Genomic DNA, 20,014 nt, shown 5'->3' with positions numbered 1-20,014 from the left:
TGTAAAACTATTTTTTTGTTAAAACACTTAACACTGACATACGAATCATTCAAGTATTTTATAATAAAAAAAAAAAAAAAAAAAAAAAAAAAAAAAAAAGGCACCTAACTCAGGGATCTTTTAAATTATGATCCTTCAGTTGATCTATTGTTCATTAATGGGTCATCAGAAAAGGTCTCACTGGAAGAGTAGTCACCAAGCCATTATAGCACCATCAGTAATGGATTGCCCTCCCAGAACGTAGATGTCATTATTGAAGCAATGTGGGATTATCCTGAGAGAAGGAACAAAAACTAGCAAACATGCATAGAGCTTTAATGTCCCTCATGAGGTATTCCTGAAGACTAGTTAAAGAAATGACAAACGCGCGCGCGCACGCACACACACACACACACACACCCACACCACCAAGAGGCGTCTTAGTTACATACACACAATACAGTACTTAAAACATGGTACAGATGGTTTTACTGAAGACAAGACTTCAGCATAGTCTTCAAAGTCTAGCAGTGTTCAGGGGATTTTTTTAAATGCCTCAAATGAAAACTACAAAACACACTGGTTGTTTTATGGTTTAAGTAACTTTATTGAAGGGAAACTAAAAAGAAACAGAGCGACAAGTTGATTATCAACCATCAGCTTTGCATCATATTTTAGGGCTACAAGAAGACAGTGTTCGAGTGGGTGTAAAACTAAGAGCTCAACTACTGGCTTCTAAATAACAAAAGTAGAAAGCCTTTGAGGGGAACCAAATTTTTTCCAACTGTTCAACCTTACAATCCACTTAATTTGCAGAAACATATCAGATAATATAGCCTACCTTTATTAACATGCATAAAATACAACATTGAAGTTCTTACATTGGTTTCTTTAACATTGATATATACTGCTGTGCTTCTCTGTACACACTTTGATAGTGGAATAAGATACACTTCTTTCCTCAGATAATAAATTTCATTTACTATGCATCAGAAGAACAAACTGACATCGCACCGGTCCCTGGAGGCAGACAGGGTCCACAAAACAGTTTCTTCATTGTCACAGATTTATATTTGTTTTTTTCCTTAAGTGCAGCAGAATACCACCAATTTGAGAATTCAAAATTTACAACAATGGCAAAACACAGACTTTGCCCCAAATGCTCAAAGAAGCCCGGCCTGTGACGAAGTATCAACCCCAGAGGATCCAGCCTGTCTACAAGTGGATCAGCGTAGGGTTGATGCTGCTCAGCATGAGGAGACCAGCTGCATCAGATTCTACCAAGTGTGTGCAGAGTAAATGACTATCATCACCAATTTTGGGTTGAAAACTCTTACCGGTGCATGCTCAAGCCGAGTCTATAGACCACGATAGTTTTCGTGATTTATATACATTTTTTAAAATTTGAACTCTGTATAAAAACAGGAGTCGAAACTTTACAGAAACTGGCACAAGTCCTAGAGAGAAAACACTATCTTCTTATGAGCGCGCAGGTGGGAAAAGGAGGGGTAAAATGCTCTGATTAACCAAAAAGAAAAATTGAAACAAAAGAAAAACAAAAAAAATAATAATAATAAAGTGAAAAAGTAAAACAGAATCCCAAAATTTTAAGTATGAACCAGCAACCACATTTTCACCAGCGTTCCAAACGATCCCATCACATTGCGTATTTTTGTGTCCATTCTTTTGCCATTTTGGTGTATCTGCAAAGAAAAAAGGGGGGCAAACATTAACTTCACCTATTTAATACAAAAATTCCTGTCTTCAAGTCATACCCAAAATATCAGCAGGATTTCTTCATGCACCTGAAAACACTGCTATTTTTTTTTTTTTTGAAGGCCATGCCAAGTTAGCGCCCTAGCTGATCACGTCCAGATTAGCACAGAGATAAGATGTTTAAAAGACCAAGTCTGAAGCAACAGAACTTTTTTTGGAGGGGGATGGGTATACAATCCTTTTCATGCTGGAACTAGCAGCTGTGTGCATGCAAAAACAATATTGTTTTTGAACTTTGTCGAGTGATGAGACGAGCCATCATTACTACTCTCAATATCCATGTTCATACCCAGATTAAATTAATCCTATTATAAAAAGGACTTTAACACTACATTTGGATGGTTTCAGCTTACTTTGCTTCTCGCCGGTTTTAGGAAGTTTTATTTCTTGTTCCAGCATTGAATTAAAATTTGTATTCGTATCCCCCCCATAGTGTATCCTCCGAATCATTTTTCAAACCACATTTACACTGATCTAAGCGGGAACTGGTATCCATTCATTTTAATCTCATACTAAAAATTGTTCTTCACTTGGGAATAATCCTGTACAGTAAAATCATTTGATAAACATGACATGTTATACTGCTGGTGATATAACTTCCGATGCAGACTGTTGCATAAGCAGTTTTCTCACACCACACTGCAGCCCTGAACTCCGACATTACCTTGAGAAGCCAAATGCAAGAACGGAATTTAAAAAAAAAAAAAAAAAAAAAAAGAAGAAAAAAGGGCGCATTGTCAAAACAGACATTAAATTGTCAACCCTGTAAAAGTCTGTGTGATGTCCAATTGGGCGCATGTGAGAATAGAGTGGGTGTCGGGTCCTGCCTCCTTCACGCTCAACCCCAAAGCACCGCCGTCTAAATCATATTGAGTATTTCCGCAGCGAGAATGCATCTGAAGCAGACCATTTCCTGTTGTGTGCTACATGACAAAGGGCAACTTAGACAACCTGATTTTTCTCCACACTGTCCAGAGTTCATGTGTGGGGAGAGGGAAGGGAAGAAAGGAGAAAAAATAAAATAGAAGCCTTTGACATGTTTGAAAATACTGGCCAATTAGCAACGCGCTTAACAAACCTAACCATCATATCACATTTTTTATTTGTTTATCAGCCCTGCCTTAATTTTAGACATCAAGCTCATGAATTCAGCCTTTTTTGACAGCCAGCTGTTGCAGTGTCCTTAAATGCATCACCGTGAACATTTTTCCACAATGCTGTGACATCTGTTGAACAATGCAACTGACAAATGCAGGCAACCCATGATTAACTGAGGGATTGTCCTCAAGTCTCTACAAGTTGATGCTAGAAATCATACCAAAGAATGAAACTTGTGGGGTTACAAAGAAGAAAAAAAAAATAATAAATATCTCTCTCTCTAGATATATATAGATATATATATGGAGTTAAGGAGGTGCTTCCTTATTACCAGACTAGAGTTTCATGGAACACTAAAAGGGTTTTTCTATTACATCTTGATTTTCCTCTGCCCTGTGTTAGCGGTACACCACAATACTCAAGTGTCCATTATATCCACAGGCAAAAATTTTCAGTTAACTTGTTTATTTCCAGCAGGAGAGTGCAACTGCAGGAAATCAAGGTGCACATAAAAATCCAAACCCACACCCTGAGAGCAGTGCAAGGTCAATAAGTTATTCGGCTCGTAGAGACAAAGATTAGTACAAGCAGCTCATTTTAGTCACACTCTTTAGAACAGATCCAAGCCTCTAGTTATGCACTGAGCAGAGCATCACAACATATCCGATCACTTAGCACTAGCCAAGATGCAGTGATGGCTCTTGGCCTTACCCTAAAGCATGGCATACTTGACTGTCCACTCCTGTGCTAGTTTATTGTACCTAACAGGATAAAACTAGGTTTTATAATATACCCTAGAGATAAAGGTGAATTTGACATCAATGCAATCAGCAACTTTGAAACCGCAACACTTCTTGCAAACACAGCACCATAAAACTCTCATGTTCCTTTTTGGAGACAGAATTGGTCAGTTCACATGTTTAGAGGTTAGTTTTTCCACACATATTTATACTTACTTCTGACTATCTGTTTTGTAGATTCGTGCGATCTCTGGCACTAGCGGGTCATCGGGGTTTGGGTCACATAGGAGTGAGCAAATGGAGAGAAGAACTGCAAGGAACATATGGATGCTAAGCATTCTTTAACATTTATTATATTTTAGATGGCTTTAAAAAAAATTAAACACAAAAAAGGGAATGTTTAATTTCCCTTGACATTTCAATTTATTTACACGATTTATATGAGCATTTTAAGGTAAAGAAATGGTTTACCATATTCTAAATTTTAAACTCAAACTGTAGACATTAAATATTATTAGTACAGGTCTTGCTGATCCAAAAAGCAGGGAAATAAATTAAATTATACAAGTTGGGTGTTAATGAACAGATGTCCTCATACCTTTAGAAATAGTAAGCGCAGGAGACCATTGTGATCTGAGAATATCCAGACAGATACTGCCGTTACTGTTAATATTTGGGTGGTAAATTCTTGTCGTAAACGCAACCTGAGAGAAAAACAAACAAAAACACTGTGAAAAGCTATACAAAACATAGTGACAACAACATGTCCGTGTTATGCAACTCAGAAACTTTGACACTAGGCACTGACGTGTGACGCTCATGACTGTCAAGTTCTGGAATGACAGGTATTACTTCATGTAGGCTACTGGCCAATGTTCATGGCGCAAGAATCACCAGGCCCTATTTACTATAAATGTGGTGTTTTTGAAGATATCTTCCTCACTCAAGAGCTGTTCAGCATTTTAAAGTATAACAATTGGCCCTTGTTGTTGATACTTTATGCTGTAAACAGGACATTTTTTCATACTAACAACTGCCTACAGCACGACAGACTATTTCCATATTTAAGTTATCAAAACAGGAAACTCTGCTTAAGGTTTGACCAGTCCAACCACAGTTACCTTGGGGGGTTTGAAGGGGTAGTCTGTTGGAAAATGAATCGTCAAGAAGAAAACACCTCCCTGATATGGACTGTCACTCTGATGGAGAAAAAAAAAAAAAAAAAAGAAAGAGGGAAAGAAAAAAAAAAAAAAAAAAGGGGGGGGGGGACCATTTACATATTTCAGAAGACACACAGCTACTCATTATCAAGTCAAATTTCAACCTTTATTACAAATACATTTTAAGCACTCGGGAACACTACTCCAATGCCAAATTTCAGCACCGTGCTGCCATAAACCTGACAAGGGCAACAACTGTCATAAAAGATCTACTTACAGGCCCCATGATTGTGGCTTGCCAGTGAAACACTGCAGAGAACAGAAAGTAAGTTACAAAACAAGAAAAGGTCACAGGTATGTGATCTGACAGGAACTAAGGTTTCCAAACAGACCTCATAGCTTCCCAGTAACACAATTTCCCTGTTTCAAAGTCAATTTTAATATCCCACTGTAAATTTTCTAAACGCAGCAGCAACCAATTTCTCCACTTTAAATCAACATCCAAATGGTTTTATAATATTTAAGACATGTTTTTAAATGCAAATATGCTAAAGTTTAGCACATGACAGCATTTCAAAAATGAAAAATTGTTCTTTTTTTTGGGCTGCACATCTCAAATGACACATTAGATAATATCACCTTAGTTGCAGATTTTTGCCATTTTATTTTTGATGAAACTAAAGAAATGAAATAAAGAGCAGGTTTGGGACACTTACTATCATCACCCACTGGGCCAGCTGAGCACTGTGCTGGAGGGTCACGAGCCAGGTCGTTAAGCTCCTATGAGGAAAAACAATAACCAGTTAGACAAAAGTAACAAAAAATGAGTAGATGTGATCTAAAAAAACAAAAATCTGTCTATAGGCGTGAGCGCCTTTTAACATCATTGACATACATGCTGAAACCGAGACTGCGGTGGTGAGGGGTGCTACCTGACAGGTGTGTGCTTAATATATTTCACGCCATCCTCACTTCGGGTTTCATCACCCGGCCACTATGCTCAAAATTCAACTCCATGCAAAGTTATTGAGAACCGAGCATATACCGTGTATAATATGACACGTGTTGTGTTATTTTTAGGGTATACACTATTTTAGAGTGAGGTGAAGGCCACAGCCCCACCCTAGCCTTCCGTAAACTTACAAAGAAGTAGTGTCTGATTTTCTTGGAAGAAAATTCTCGTAAACAGCAGAGTGAAGGAATGAAACCAGATGTCAGCAATTCGAGTGTGTTACTCCATTCTGTTCCTGCCAGTTTCTGTCAATCACGATTACAGACCAAGAACAAATACGATGACATACCAAAGAAATGTATCATGAAGGCAGCTCTGACTAACAGATTTCAGGGACTGATATGAGTCATGGACCCTCCAACATGAATTATTGCCGCTTTAATTCATAACTAAACGACTTATAATTTACTAGCGAGTACAAAGAATATCAGGTTAAAAGTTTCGTATTACAGTTAGGCAACCTTCAAACATATGTGCCTTCGTGTAAAGGTATGAAGTGTTGGGAAATTCATGCGGCCTCCTTCCGCCGTCAAACATACATTCTCTACAAGTGAAACTGCTAACGTTAGCTGACCGGCCCAACATTAAGCCGTGTTGGCCCGTGCTAACCGATTCAAGTAGTAAAAACCACCATTAATTCACTCAAGTCAAAACACACCAAAGTCTCCTTAACATTTTTAAATAAAACGAGCTGTAAAGTTAACACATCTTCGAACATGTTTCGCCGCCTTGTTTCGAGAACAGCGGCTCGCTGCATTGTGGGAGGCTAGCGGGACTAGCTTACACAGCTAGCCAACCTTCACGACGTTATCTTACCTTGTGAATCCTTTTCAGAGCCATCCTGTCTTGGTGTTCTGCTCTCTAAGTTGGCGGTGTTTCGATCCCAAACGAAGAAACAGAGATGCTTCGCTCTCGGTGAAATAACTGACGGTAGGTCAAACCCGACGGCTTTTTTCCTTTCTCTGGCTAGCAGAGTTAGCCGGCTAGCAAGCTCAAACTACGTATGCGCGGTGTTAAACGTCAAATGTTGCACACTCCCTCAATAACGCTCACTTTCCTCGTGAATTACACGTCTTATATCGGATTAAACCTAACCCAAAAATCAATGCCGAATAAGTGCGAGTGCCAGGTGGCGTAACCCGGTCGACAAAGCTCTCTTCTGCTGTTGGTTTCGGTCGGTGCCGCTGGCCAACTAGCGTCAGTCTACATGTATTTGAAGCTTAGTTGTGAAGGCGGTGCAGTCGGCTGCTGAGTGACGGGGCGTTTGTGATGGCACATTGGTTCCTGCTGCTGAAGAAAAACAACATACATGCGAGACCAGCCGTGACATGCCAGTCTTTAGTTACTGAAAGACACAATTAAACGAGAACACTTTTTAGGATTTTTGTCAAGTAGTGATTAAAAGTTGCCCACATGATCACAGCTTCAACCACAAGTTGTACAATTTTAATCGCGTTAATGTAAATCAGGCAGTATTCATATTCATCCAAGTAAATAAATTATAACGACGCTGGATTACCAAACAAAAGATTCTGAACCTCAAGGGGGCTGTGTGGTAATTGCTTTGTGGTAATGTTTTTTTCCAAAGGAGACATTTTAACATTCAATAGCAGGAAAAGACGGATGCAATTTAGGGCATTAAGCCTAGTGTTTTATTCAAGTTTTTGTTACTCAGCCAGTGTTTATAGATCTAGTGGATCCCCAGGCTTTCTGAGGTTTTTTTTTAAATCAAGTCATCTACAAAAAAACATGTCCATATCTTTAACTTAACATATTCTTATTTGTTTTTTTTAATCTTATTTCTAAGATATATGTATATGTGTGTGTGTGTGTGAGTACAAACAGCTGATTCATAAATAAAAAGACACCTGCTGAAGCTTTTCTCTTTGCCACATTTCTTTCACAAAAATGCTACCCAACCTTGAGCAAGAAAACTGACATGAAAAGAAAACAAATGTGATTTCTCCAAGAAAACATCTTTAGTTGTGACCTGCTAAAATTCAGTAAATACTAATATAAGATCAATGCTTTATAGTTACATTTTTTTATTAAACATGATCTTTATTTAACATTTTCTTTAAAGTTGTACATTTATCGAACACAATTTAATCTCATTATTTAGTCGAGATACACATTATTTGTTAGACCAAAGCACATTCATTATACTGTCTGGCATTTCCCCCCCCCCAATCTATTGGTTCACACAGAGAAGCCAAATGTTTTTAATTTCCTATTATTGAGAATTATGCTTTTATACCCTTCAAGGCACTGGTACAGGGCAGTCAGTCACTGGTGTCTGTGCTTCTACGTAGGCTGAGCTCAAGGCTCTGTGGAGCAGGTTCAACCTCTCTGAGGCTTTCTGAGTCTGAATATGTGCAGCTACCTTTATAACTTTGGGCACGATCAGTGCAGAGTTCTGAGTTTTTATTACACGATTGGACAGATGATGGACTGTCAACAAGTGTTTTTCCACTTGAGATTCCCTCTTGATTTTTCTCTGTATTGTTTGCCTCTGGTGAATTGAAGCGCTTCCATGATTCAGGTGTCCCATCACATCTAGGACTGAAATGAATGCTGTCCTCAACCTCTGCTAGTTCAGAGGCAGACTGGCCCTCTGTTGTAACAGTTTTCAGGGTAGATGGCAGTATGGAGTCCTTACCACTCTCCTCAGCTTGGTTGGGCGTGTTGGGAGGATTTTTATTTTGAGGCGTATGAGAACTTGAAAGGTCCCCTGAACGCACTGCATGGACACATTCAACACAGTCCCCACTGGGGCTGTAATGAAGACCCTGATGGGCTTCACTATTTTCTCCATTCTCAAAGCTTTCCCTTCCCTCCTGCTGCTCAGTGTCATCAGGAGTTACACTGTTGCTCTGTGTCTCCTGCACTGTTGCTGTATCCAGCTTCTGATCTCCCTCTGGTGCAGCTGGATCAGGCTCCGCGTCTCTCTGAGGTGGGGCGGCCGGGCTGTCAGCTGATGCCTGGCTCTGACCCGGCGGTGTCGGTCGTACCGTTTGGTGGCACATGGGGCACGTCTCCTGAACATACAGCCATTTGCGGAGGCAGTTAGAATGGAAGAAATGTCCACAATATGTGATCACGGCAGAGCTCATTTCCTGTAAAAAAAAAAAAAAAAAAAAACATAACTAAAAAAATAAAATAAACAAAATGCATAGAAAAATGATACATAATTATCAAACTATAAAAGTTTATATTAATATAACAAGTCTGTGTATTAGATAGGAATATTTATTTGTATCATATGTGTAAATATTAGGTTGTATAAATAGTCAAAACATCTATATAAGAAGAGCTAGACAGGTGTAGGAATTATTAAGCATTCGCATCCTCCTACTTCCTCTTATGAACAAAACTTTGTTTTTGTTGGGTCCCCCCCCCCCCCCCCCTTTCATTTCTTTATGAGATGTTTATTTTTTCATGTGACTTCTCTTCATTTACCTCTAATTTATTTTGCATTAATATCAGTCAATTTAATAGTTTTCTTGTCCCCCATCAGCTTACTTCTATCCTGCTTTAACACAGGTAATACATTTTCCATGAAAGTCAATAAAGTCTTATCTTTTACAGGTAAAATGGCCTGTATTTGTATAGCGCTTTTCTAGTCCCTAATGACCCCAAAGCGCTTTACACAACCAGTCATCCACCCATTCACACACACATTCACACACTTTCACACACTGGTGATGGCAAGCTACATATTTTCTGTAGGAATTTCCTTGATGACTAACTACTGACTACTAGAGATTAGAGATGGCACGATACCACTTTTTTATGTCCGATACCGATATCATAAATTTGGATATCTGCCGATACCGATATGAATCCGATATAGTGTTTTTTAATCAACAAAACTGTTTAAATATCTTGCTGCATTTTGTATAAGTTCATACTCAAGTTTAAAACAACAACTACACTAAAGCTATTCTGTTATACCTGTATCCAAAAAAAATATTTCATAGTTCAGCAATACTGATCAATCTAATAAACTTAAACCTACACCATCCTCCCTATTCTGGTATTTTAAAGAGTACTTAGCATATATATTAAGCAACCTAACTAATAGGGTTCCAACTCCCAGCAACAACAAAAATAAATAAATAAAAAATAGGGAACCACCCCTCACGCTACACCTCATGATGCTTAATCGACGTAATCAACCTTAATTTGATGCAGTGTGAAAAAAAATGCACAGAAATCAATTATTTTTCAAGAAATATTAAATAGATTCAACATCTTTCTTCAACAAAATTGCAGACTGCACAGATGGTACCTTCCCAAAGGAAAAAGTACTATAGCTTACTAGGGTATATATATTAGACTTAATAGTTACTATATACAGTAATTGACTTCTATTCATTTTACATCAAATTAAAACTTTGGGTGTCAGATAATTATTTATTAAAAGCTAGACATTTTAAATGAGAATAAGAAAGAAAAGTATGTCTTTGTGCCCCCTTTTCCCTGTTAATGCCCTATCAGCCCCCCTGGCTAAACTTTGCTAGATCCGCCCCTGCACAGTTACCAGCGTCAGCTACGTAGAAAAAGATCCTCGAGTAGAAAGTAATATTAAATACATTCTAACAACAGCTTATAGAGCTTAAACGTGCTGCTGTTGTTCAGCCGCTGGTTTCCTCTTTCTGGTGCAAAGTGGGCCAAAAGCAAACTAGAGACACGGACTCGCGACAGAAAAGCCGATCAGCTGATCGTTAAGCAGTTTCATGATTGAAGTAGCAGCAAGAAGAGGCAGTCGTTTGTTAAGCTTAACGCAGGAATGCTTTACAAACATTCAGAGATGGACTTACACACTTGCTTTACTTCTCTCGGGATAACTTTGTCGGAGATGAAATGCCGGGTTGCTAGCGAAGCTCCAAATGCTATCCAGACCACCGACAGGTCCCGCATGCCACAGCCGCTCTATCACGTGATGCATACTGCTCCGACGTGCTAACGTTCTGAGGTGAGTTACGGCGTGTTGCAAGTTTTGTGAGGTGCTTTCGTGATATTTAATGGATCGGATTACATTTTTTATTTTTCTCCGATATCCGATCCAGTAATTTAGGTCAGTATCGGACCGATACCGATACGTAATATCGGATCGGTCCATCTCTACTAGAGATATTATTAACTTGTTTTGACCAGAAAAACAAACTCAAGGCCAAAGAAGTGTCCTGAATGCCAAACTGGAAAAACAGGATTAACAAACTTCAAAAACACACACACACACACACACACACACACACACACACACACACACACACACACACACACACACACACACACACCAGCTATTATATATGCAAAGTAGTAGTCATAACAACAAAAGGGGAACACTGTCAAAAATCAAGTATCAACCCATGACAACTTTTAATTAATGCCCCAATACAAAATGACACACTGATTATAATAAGTAAAACCTAAGGCACCTACAATAACCTGACAACTTTTATGTTAATGTAACGATACTGTAAATTAATTTTGGCCTTCAGCACTGAACAACTAAAATGCATCATCATCTCTATCTGGGATCATTTTATTAAACACTCTTTTTATATTGTTTAAATAATTTTAGCAAACTTTAGCAAAAATGCCTTAATTTACCATGGAAGTCAAAGTATTCAGAGAAAAAAACAACTAAATTTAAGTATATTTTATTAAGCAGGCATTTATGTATTTTCATAAGTATCAATAATGTAATCAAGAAAGCATTTTGTGTCTGATATGGAGGTGAACTGAGGGCACATTTAGCAACTCAAAGCCTGCCAGTCCTCTTGCTACATAATCCACACAGTCTAATTATTAACCACACCTAAGCATGGCGTGTCAGCCACTTGAGATTTGAGGTTTTCTGTTGAATTTTTAAATGGATTATTTTGTGTAACATGCACAAATTTTACATCACTGATGATTGCTTTTGGATTAAATTGTTTTTGGGGTTTTTTGAAATCATGAATGCTGAAATTTGGAAGAACAATTTTCAAAAGCCAAAACTCACAAAATGTGATTCCACAGAGTTAAATGTTGTTGGGTTTTTTTCCCCTCATTATTTCATAGCATAGTTCTGTGTAAGACTTGAACAGCAACTAAAAGAGGTGATGGTTTAGAGGAAACAGAGGTCATGATAACCCCAAACAAACAAACAAACCACCAAACAAACCACCAAACAAACCACCAAACAAACCACAACAACAAAAAAACCCAAAAACATAAAAATTAAATCAGGTCAGATAATTGAACAAAATAAGTAAAAAACATAAAAAGCACCTACTTAAGTTCATTGGATGCTTTGTGTCATTTTGTGCAGAAACTACACGAGTTTGAAAATGAATTTTCACAGCCAAATGAGGATTAGGACTGGGTTTGAGGTTTTATAGTATCTTATGTTGTTGGTTCTCAGCTTTAACCATCTTCTAAAAACAAAAGCTACAAGGGTAACTGACCTGAAAGCAGATGGCGCACACATCATTGTGCTCCTGCAGCTGCTGAGCTGTGGCTCTGGGCAGGGAGTTGATCTTCTTAGCTGCTTCCTGTCTGAGCAGGAAGCTCCTCCAGCCAGACTGAGCTCTGAGCCAAACGTTAAAATATGAGTGGATGATAATGACGGAGGCACCCATCCAGCTCCACTCTCCAAAGAGTGACTCCCAGGTGCCATAAGCCACCACGCACAGTGCCACAACAAACTCCAACACACGGCTGACAGCGTTCACCCAGTAGATCACTTCGTCCAGGCTCTCAATTGGGTCGCTGCGAAACAGCTCCACCATGAAGAGGGAGTAGATCAGCATAGTGCCTGTAACCTGGAATAAACAGTCAGTCTTTTACATGTGCAAGTCAGCAGTCATCCTCCTCTCCCTGTATAAATCTACAGCTTCTGCCATGTTAACAGCTTCTTTGTTTTTCAGTTTGTGAAGGTGACCTTACGTTGTCTACTAAATGCCTTTTTCTATTTATGACTATAGGAGGTGTCACATTAGTGTTACTGCACAGGTGTACAGAAACAGGACGATGTCACAAAAAACAAACAAAAAGGTATTAACTATGTAGACATGCACTACATCTGACCTCCAGTGGGTGGAGCCAAAGTCATAAAATTTCTCACATTCAACACTGCATTGCTGGGACATGACTACACACATTTACAACTGGAACTAAATGGCAACAGTAGTAGTCCTGTTTTAAATGTCACAGTAATTAACACCAGTGATTTAAAAGCATATAAATAAACTAACCCTGTATTTCAGTTTCTGGAATATCTGTTACCACAGCTGCATTTAAGATTGCTTCCTGAATGTATTCATAACTTAAAACACACTAAAAAGAGAGAGAGAGAGAACATAAATACTTCCTACCTGAAGGGATGTAAGCATGCAGCTGGATACTAGTATGAGGAGCCAGAAATCCATGTGGAAGAACTGGGAGATCTTGTAAGCCATAAACACTGGGAAAACCAGGAGAAGCAAACACATGCTGAGGCCACGGAAGTGTTTCCACAGACTCCTGGAAGCACATATGAAGGAGAAATTAATGAAATCGGGAATAAGCTTAAAAAAGAAAAAACACTGTTGCTGCTCTTACCTGTTTCGTGATGCACCCAGTGCGAGAATAACTGGATCTGTTATTTCTATCATTGACTGCAGGGTTGAGGTCACCACGATGAAGAGGATGATGCTGAGGAGGAAGGTGCGCTGCAGTGCTTGCATATCCAACAGGCCTGTCTGAATGGCGAGGAGGAGCAGAGTGACGCCCTCAGTCACACCTCTGAGAACAAAAACGATCAGGAATTAAGATTAAATAAAAATAAAGGAGGTACAGCACAGAGATACAGCTTACATTATCAGTTACCTGTGCATGACATTCTCGTTCTGAACAGCGGCAAAACCTCCCAGGTAAAACTTGCATAGATTGAGCAGCCCCAGAGCCAGATAGGACACCATGAAGGTCAGACCCAAAAGAGAGTATGGTGTTGCACAACATTCAGAGACACTGTAGGATTCAAGCAAATGAGAAACCGATGATGTTCATATTGTCAGGATTAAACATATACAAAATGAAGGGAAGGTAATTAACACCTTCACACCTTGTGAGGAGGAAGAACATGATCCCATGATGGGTTATTGAGGTGCCAGCGGACATGATGTCTGAGCACAGCTGGACAATGAATAGAATAAACCAGAAGACGCTAAAGAGGACTGGGACAGCAAACTGGTTCCACAGAGAGATTCCCACACCCAGAAGTCTGTACAGCTCAATTACCTGAGGAAAGGAAACACGATAAAGTCCGGAATGTTAAAAAACAAAACAAAAAAACAAACCCACAGATTTTTACATTTATATTGTTCATTAACTGATTGTTTTCCAGTCTAGTATATAATCAAGAAAACCAAAAACATAATTTAGAAGTTTAGTATACTTAATAATAACCAAATAAGAGGTGATTTTGTCGACAGAAGACAAAAACAGTCCAGTATGAAATATGAAAAATAAAAAAATTAGAATATCAGAATAAGAGAACCTCCAGGTGAAGCAGCTCAGAGTAGGCAGCCCTTGCAAGACGGTATGGCACAAAGATATTTGACAGCAGGAACACGGCGATTCCCACTCCAGTCAGGCCCATGGAGAAAGTGTTGACCGTTAGCAGCATGGCATGAGGCGTGGCGCAAAGTCGAGCCAGCAGGGGGAGCATGTGAGCAGAGAACAACCACACCTTTTTGGTCTTCATCAAGAAGGCACACAGTGTGCTGAGAATAATCTGACCTGGCAGAAAGTAACAGTACAGCTTCACAACGGCGAACCCTTAAAAAGTAAATACAACAGATGCTTCCTGCATTATTTTACAACTGATTACAGTTTTTGAGGAATTTAAGGAGAACTTTGATTTGTTAAATCTGTAACACCTGTGACAGGCTTCAGCAGGCCCTAAACTGGATAAACTGTTCGCTATGAGAAGTGGCTTTAATTCACAGATTTCTTTTAATGTAACATTAAATAATCCAGTTTTCACATATGGCGTTATTTTTGTGCCACTATTCTGAGTGCACGTAAAAAAATTTTGCAGGTTCAAGTGTTGCATTTTCAGGAGAAATTTATTTTGAGCGAAGAAAAGCTAAATTTGAGTGAACAAAATTCATAGCTGCGTGCAAAAAATGTATTTCAGACCTTTTTAGAACGTAGGCCTATAGGAATCGAAAGCTTTCTAATGAACTTTCTAACTAATTACATACATGGTTTAGTACTCACTAGTCATTGCAGAGACAAATCTGTTGAAGGCCAAAGAATCACGATACACTGCTCCTTGATAACCGTACTGTAGCTCTTCATGAACATAATCCCTATAAACCAAACAGAAAAAAAATCATTTTACAATCACATGTAAACTGCATGCTTTTGTTTAGAGTTACCCCTCATGTCTTTATACTTTGCTATAAAAATGGGAAACAGGTGCAGCAGCTTATTTAAACATGTGCAAACAGTATATCAGGCAACAGCAGACTTTATACAATTTGAGCATTAAAAATCAACATTTGGTGTGACTGCCTTTATTCATCAACAGTCTGAACTCTAAGACAGGCTTTCTCATCATTTCCTAAAGTAGTCTTCAGGAATAGTTCTCTAGGCTTCTTGGAGGACATTTCAAAGCTTTTCTGGATGTTGACTTTTTTTGGGGGTTCAAGTTACAATTTTATCAATTTTGACAAGATCTCCAGCACCACTGACTGAAAACCATGACAGAGTCTCTAGAATATTTCACAGATGGCTGTAGACGCTTACCTCTCAACTGACTCCCTCTGTGCATACTAATTATTCCATAATACCCGTTGCCACTAAAGTCCCATTCTTGTGCCATACCTAAGCCTTTTCTCCCTGTTTTGCTTCCTTAAGAATGGCTTCTTGACAGCCGCTTAAACCATTTTTGATGAGAGTTCAGAAAACAGTACATTGAAGGGTTATGCTATATCTCACAGGTGCTGTTTCAGATCTTTGCTTGATTTCTTTTTGTACAGTTCTTAATGACATGACTTTTAGAAATTGTCACTTACTGCATCATTTGTCCAGTTCCCTCATCTTTTTTAAGAACACACTGCACACCATACTGAGATATACGAAGTGTTCCCATAATAACACTTTGACAATAACCATATGTGCCTTTTTTAAATGTCTGAATGATTCATACGTCAGCGTTAAGTGGCGGCACAAACAAACACATTCCTCTGAAAATGGTCAAATACCAGGAATGAAAAATGAGTGGTAAAGCAGCCGATGTCCAAAAACAAACTTTGAAAAACCTCAAGAAAGCATGGAGAGCTACTGCTAAAGACTGCTTTAAAAATACAAGAAACTCTTTAGAAGGAAAAGGAAGTAAAATGTAAATAAGTGACTTTTCCATAGTACTATAAAAAAAAAAAAAAAAAAAGCAGGATCATTGCAATTGCTGACACCTTTTGTCAAAAAAGCTGATTCAATCGAAAAAACCAAACAAAAAACCCCCCAAACATCTAGGAATTGCAACAATAGTGCCAAAGGATCTCACTTGGAAATCTGATGCCCCATGTATAGGAGGAGGCCGGTGAGAATATGGAGGTAGAGTGTCACAATGTGTCTCAATGGAAGGATTAACACCACCACATTTATCAAATGACCTGGAAGACAAAGAAGAATGAGTGTGATGTTTTTATGCGTTTGATGCACAGCTAAAAGCACGCAAATATTATGAAATAGAAAAGATACTGTCACTTATAAATGTCTATTATCATTTTGACAATGCTGACTCTCCCCATCAGGCTGACTAAGCTTTCAAGAGAGTCTAAAACCACATGAATAGTTTATATTTAACTGTTTTTTTTTTTAAAGTCATGCCGATGACTTAAACTATGTAGTTTTTATTGAGGATTTCATTGATTAAAAACTGTTAATATAAGGTTTTGAAATCTCGTATGTCCCGCCAACAGTCCAAAAGTTAAACAGATTCAGTTTACAGTTACACAAGCCAGGTAAACACAGGAAATCTTCACACTATGACAACCCAGAAAATATTATGAAATAATTAATCAGCTACAGCTGCTTATTCCACAACAGAGAAACAGAATAAAAACAAGAATATTTATAGTGTTTATAAATGTGATATTATTCCATTATTCTAATCACCCAAATGCTGCTTTTCACAGGACCCTTTTCAATATTTTTTTATTGGTTTCTTGTTTTCAAGAGAAGCAGTAAAACATAGTAATGCACGTAAGACTTAAAAATGCAGATCATTTTCAACTTTTTTTTTTTTTAAAGGTAATTCTCTGTAGGTTTTCTAATTTTCATTAGCTTTTCTTTGGATAAAGTCTGTGTCTTTTAAGATGACAAAGCAATCTGAAGTAACATTTTGACCAGGGGTGGACAGTTATGTTTCACAAGCGCCACATGGGAAACTGGGACTGATGTGAAGAGCCACAATAATCTTATAAAGAGATAAAACTTGGTTTTTCCTTCTCAAATCATCATGGGCCCCCTGCTCATTCATTTCTGATTTGCCAAAAAATATAATAGTCCAAAGTTCAAACATATATAATGATAGCTGTAAAATTTTAGCTTAAATTTTGACATACTTATCAAGTTTTCCTTCCTTCTTTCTTTCTTTCTTTTTTTTTTTTTTTTTAAGAAAAACGGTTGACCTACTTCCTGCGCGTTTTTTTGCACTTTGAAGTCAGACCACAAATATCTTATTGGTACTTGTTTTGTTTTTACGTCTTTCTGTATATTTTAAGCTGTACCTGAATTATCAGACTCCTCGAGGGCAATGTGCATGCCTAAAAAGTGGATCTTGAAAATGAAAAATATGCATTTATTTATGACAATTATTTTCTCAGCTATGATTAAAATATGAACTGGAAGCACCAGAATTTGGTTTCATTCAGATTTGCTCAAATCAGCATGAAGGCGGAATGAAAATAGAATTTTCTTCAATATTGTGACTAAGAATTTCATGTTAAAAAGTACTGCACATGATTTATTTTACATTATTGTAAATATAACTACAAACTATTCATGTGAATTTTATTTATTTATTTTTTTAAAGGGTGGCTTTATTTTTTTTTTTGTAAAACATACTTTAACTAACCAATACCCATTCATGTCTCTAATGTATCAGTCCTAAAAACTCTGTTTGAATAAGATAGTCATATCATATTCAAACACCAGCTCAGATTTCAAAGTGAAAAATATTTTTTTAGAAAAGGCCTGAAAGTGTGTGGGTGGGCCTGTTAAAAAAATAAACATATAGAAAAATATTTTATATACAAAGCAATAAAAATTCACATTTTGAAACCATAAAATTTTCAGGCAAATCAGAGGTGGTTAAGCAGAAAATACTCTAAAAACAATATGATTATTTAAGATGTAATGACCCAATTAATATTGAGTAGATTTGAGTTCTGCTTATTAGTGCAGCCCTCCACAACAGTCCCACTTTCTCATTTGCCCCCTTGGGAAAATTAAATGTCCACCCCTGATTTAGACCACCACAGTAAACTCCAGTAAAACCAAGACTAAGGTCATTCTTCTGAAGCAAACAGCTTTTTGAAGGAGGGCGACTCAGTGTAATTCTTGTTAGGAGACACAAATAAAAGCCATGGAGCTTAACATTAGAGAGATTTACTTATTCTCCCAGCTCCTTACTTGATGAAACTTACCAATGTAATACATGTTCCAGATGACATACTTGTATTTGAAGAGCATGTCTTCATTTTTTGCCTTGAGGTGCTCCGTTACACCTTCAATGTCACATTTGTAGAGCAGGTCTAGCACCAGTATGCTCGGCACCCTGAGAGCAACGTTGGCCAACACTTCCAGACGAGGCATCTTGATTTAAACCAACTCCCACCCCCCTTTTTTTAGTCAGCAGAGTGCTAATGTGTCACATACTGTTAACTAACAGTTTCCCTGTACAGGACACAAGCCCCCAGCACCTTCACAACTATTTTGCTCGTCGTCTTGTCATCTGGAAAACACACAAAAACACAAGTTAGGGTGATGAGAAGAAACCTCTTAGCTGCCAGGCCGTTATTTAGCTGCTTTTGCGCCTCATTTCCAGCCACTATTATTTATTGCTGGATAAATGCATGAGTACTACTGCGAATTAAACACATTTTAAAGTAGATACTGTGTAAAAATAAAAAAAAAGTGACAGTGGTACACTTACTTCGCTCAGTGACAAACATCACAGCCAAGCAGCCATTTGCTAGCTATCGCTAGTTGCTGCTGTTGCTGCTTTCGCGGCGGCCAATGACATGTTTTGCTAGCAGTGCGCTCAAATATAGTTTAGTTTTTCTCTAACTTTCGCTTCTCCGAGATAAACGGAAATAACCGTCATCAGAAAAAGCGAAATTAAAAAGCTAAAACCATGATGTCAGGGTTAGTAAAGACTCTTCAAATGCAATGTTATGATTCCAGTGGCTTGCGTGGCTATTTCCTGTCCTGACGTCACGTCGAAAGGCACCAATCAGGTTCAAGTATTTTTGATTTCAAAATAAAAGTAACGTCTTTCCACGACGGCTGTCACTACAACTTTCAGTAATGTTGACAAAAGGAAGAAAATGCATTTCGCGCTTGTACTTTCTAGAAGTGAATGCTGATTATATTTTTTTGTATACAAAAGTGCAACTTAAGTGACACAATGATCATTGCATACAGTGATGTGCAAAAGCCTTTGAGCCACGTTTCTTTATATTTCTTTGTATTTTGTTTCCAAGGGTTAGCCAGATTTTCTTGAAATATTTTAAAGTGAACTTGAGAAATAGTTTTAAGAGTTTTTTCCTTTGGATATCATGGACTGCTTTTCACCCATTTTCAGACCAGTCCGTGTACCCGATCATTTAAAGAGGAATGTTGTTGTTTTTTTGTGTGTGTTTATTTGTTTTCTTGTCTCCTAAGCCACTTTACCCTGATCTATGAGTACTTCTAGCAAAAAAAGTCACCTAATTTAAGTAATGAATATTTTCATATCTTTTTCAGAGTCGAATCAAACAATAAAAATTAAAAATAATAAAAATAATAATTTAATTCCTTGTAGGAATTGTAGACTGTGACAGAATGAGTGATTTCGCTGGTCTTTCCTTACATCTGCTGTCAGACTCAACAACAGAGACTTCACAGATGACCATACACACGCACACAGACACACACACAGACACACGCATCCACACATGTGCAATACCACTAAGTTTAATTTTTCTTACGAAACATAGCAT

At 38.0% G+C, this 20,014-nt stretch overlaps 2 protein-coding genes across 2 annotated transcripts; both read right to left on the bottom strand.

Moving 5' to 3' along the window:
* Positions 1-562: 562 nt before the first annotated feature.
* LOC308388935 (ubiquitin-conjugating enzyme E2 D2) lies at positions 563-7,013 on the bottom strand. Its single transcript, XM_080869958.1, has 7 exons — positions 6,582-7,013; positions 5,470-5,533; positions 5,031-5,062; positions 4,715-4,792; positions 4,192-4,297; positions 3,810-3,903; positions 563-1,682 (listed from the first exon to the last, which is right to left on the bottom strand). Exons 1-7 carry the CDS (start codon positions 6,603-6,605, stop codon positions 1,637-1,639), a joined length of 444 nt encoding a protein of 147 aa, XP_080726084.1. The 5' UTR covers positions 6,606-7,013; the 3' UTR covers positions 563-1,636.
* A 372-nt stretch (positions 7,014-7,385) lies between these two features.
* LOC308388934 (RING finger protein 145) lies at positions 7,386-19,256 on the bottom strand. Its single transcript, XM_080869957.1, has 11 exons — positions 18,967-19,256; positions 18,458-18,765; positions 16,312-16,420; positions 15,021-15,112; positions 14,296-14,537; positions 13,861-14,036; positions 13,626-13,766; positions 13,359-13,541; positions 13,133-13,280; positions 12,224-12,580; positions 7,386-8,881 (listed from the first exon to the last, which is right to left on the bottom strand). Exons 2-11 carry the CDS (start codon positions 18,624-18,626, stop codon positions 8,048-8,050), a joined length of 2,451 nt encoding a protein of 816 aa, XP_080726083.1. The 5' UTR covers positions 18,627-18,765; positions 18,967-19,256; the 3' UTR covers positions 7,386-8,047.
* Positions 19,257-20,014: the final 758 nt, after the last annotated feature.

The sequence above is a fragment of the Rhamphochromis sp. 'chilingali' genome (assembly GCF_963969265.1).
Source record: "Rhamphochromis sp. 'chilingali' genome assembly, chromosome: 21".
Lineage (NCBI taxonomy): Eukaryota > Metazoa > Chordata > Actinopteri > Cichliformes > Cichlidae > Rhamphochromis > Rhamphochromis sp. 'chilingali'.
Note: the sequence above shows the minus strand (reverse complement) of the source record. Positions and strands in the feature narration are given on the sequence as shown.

Bases quoted from the DNA above. Each gene is read 5' to 3' on its own strand.
- LOC308388934 (XM_080869957.1), bottom strand. From the start codon at position 18,626: ATGCCTCGTCTGGAAGTGTTGGCCAACGTTGCTCTCAGGGTGCCGAGC. The intron at 14,538-15,020 runs GTGAGTACTAAA...ACTTTCTGCCAG, and splicing joins ATTTGTCTCTGCAATGACTA to GTCAGATTATTCTCAGCACA. The intron at 14,037-14,295 runs GTTCTCTTATTC...TCCTTTCCTCAG, and splicing joins CTGAGCTGCTTCACCTGGAG to GTAATTGAGCTGTACAGACT.
- LOC308388935 (XM_080869958.1), bottom strand. From the start codon at position 6,605: ATGGCTCTGAAAAGGATTCACAAG. The intron at 5,063-5,469 runs GTAAGTGTCCCA...TGTTCTCTGCAG, and splicing joins TGGCCCAGTGGGTGATGATA to TGTTTCACTGGCAAGCCACA. The intron at 4,793-5,030 runs GTAAGTAGATCT...TTTCTCCATCAG, and splicing joins AAGCCACAATCATGGGGCCT to AGTGACAGTCCATATCAGGG.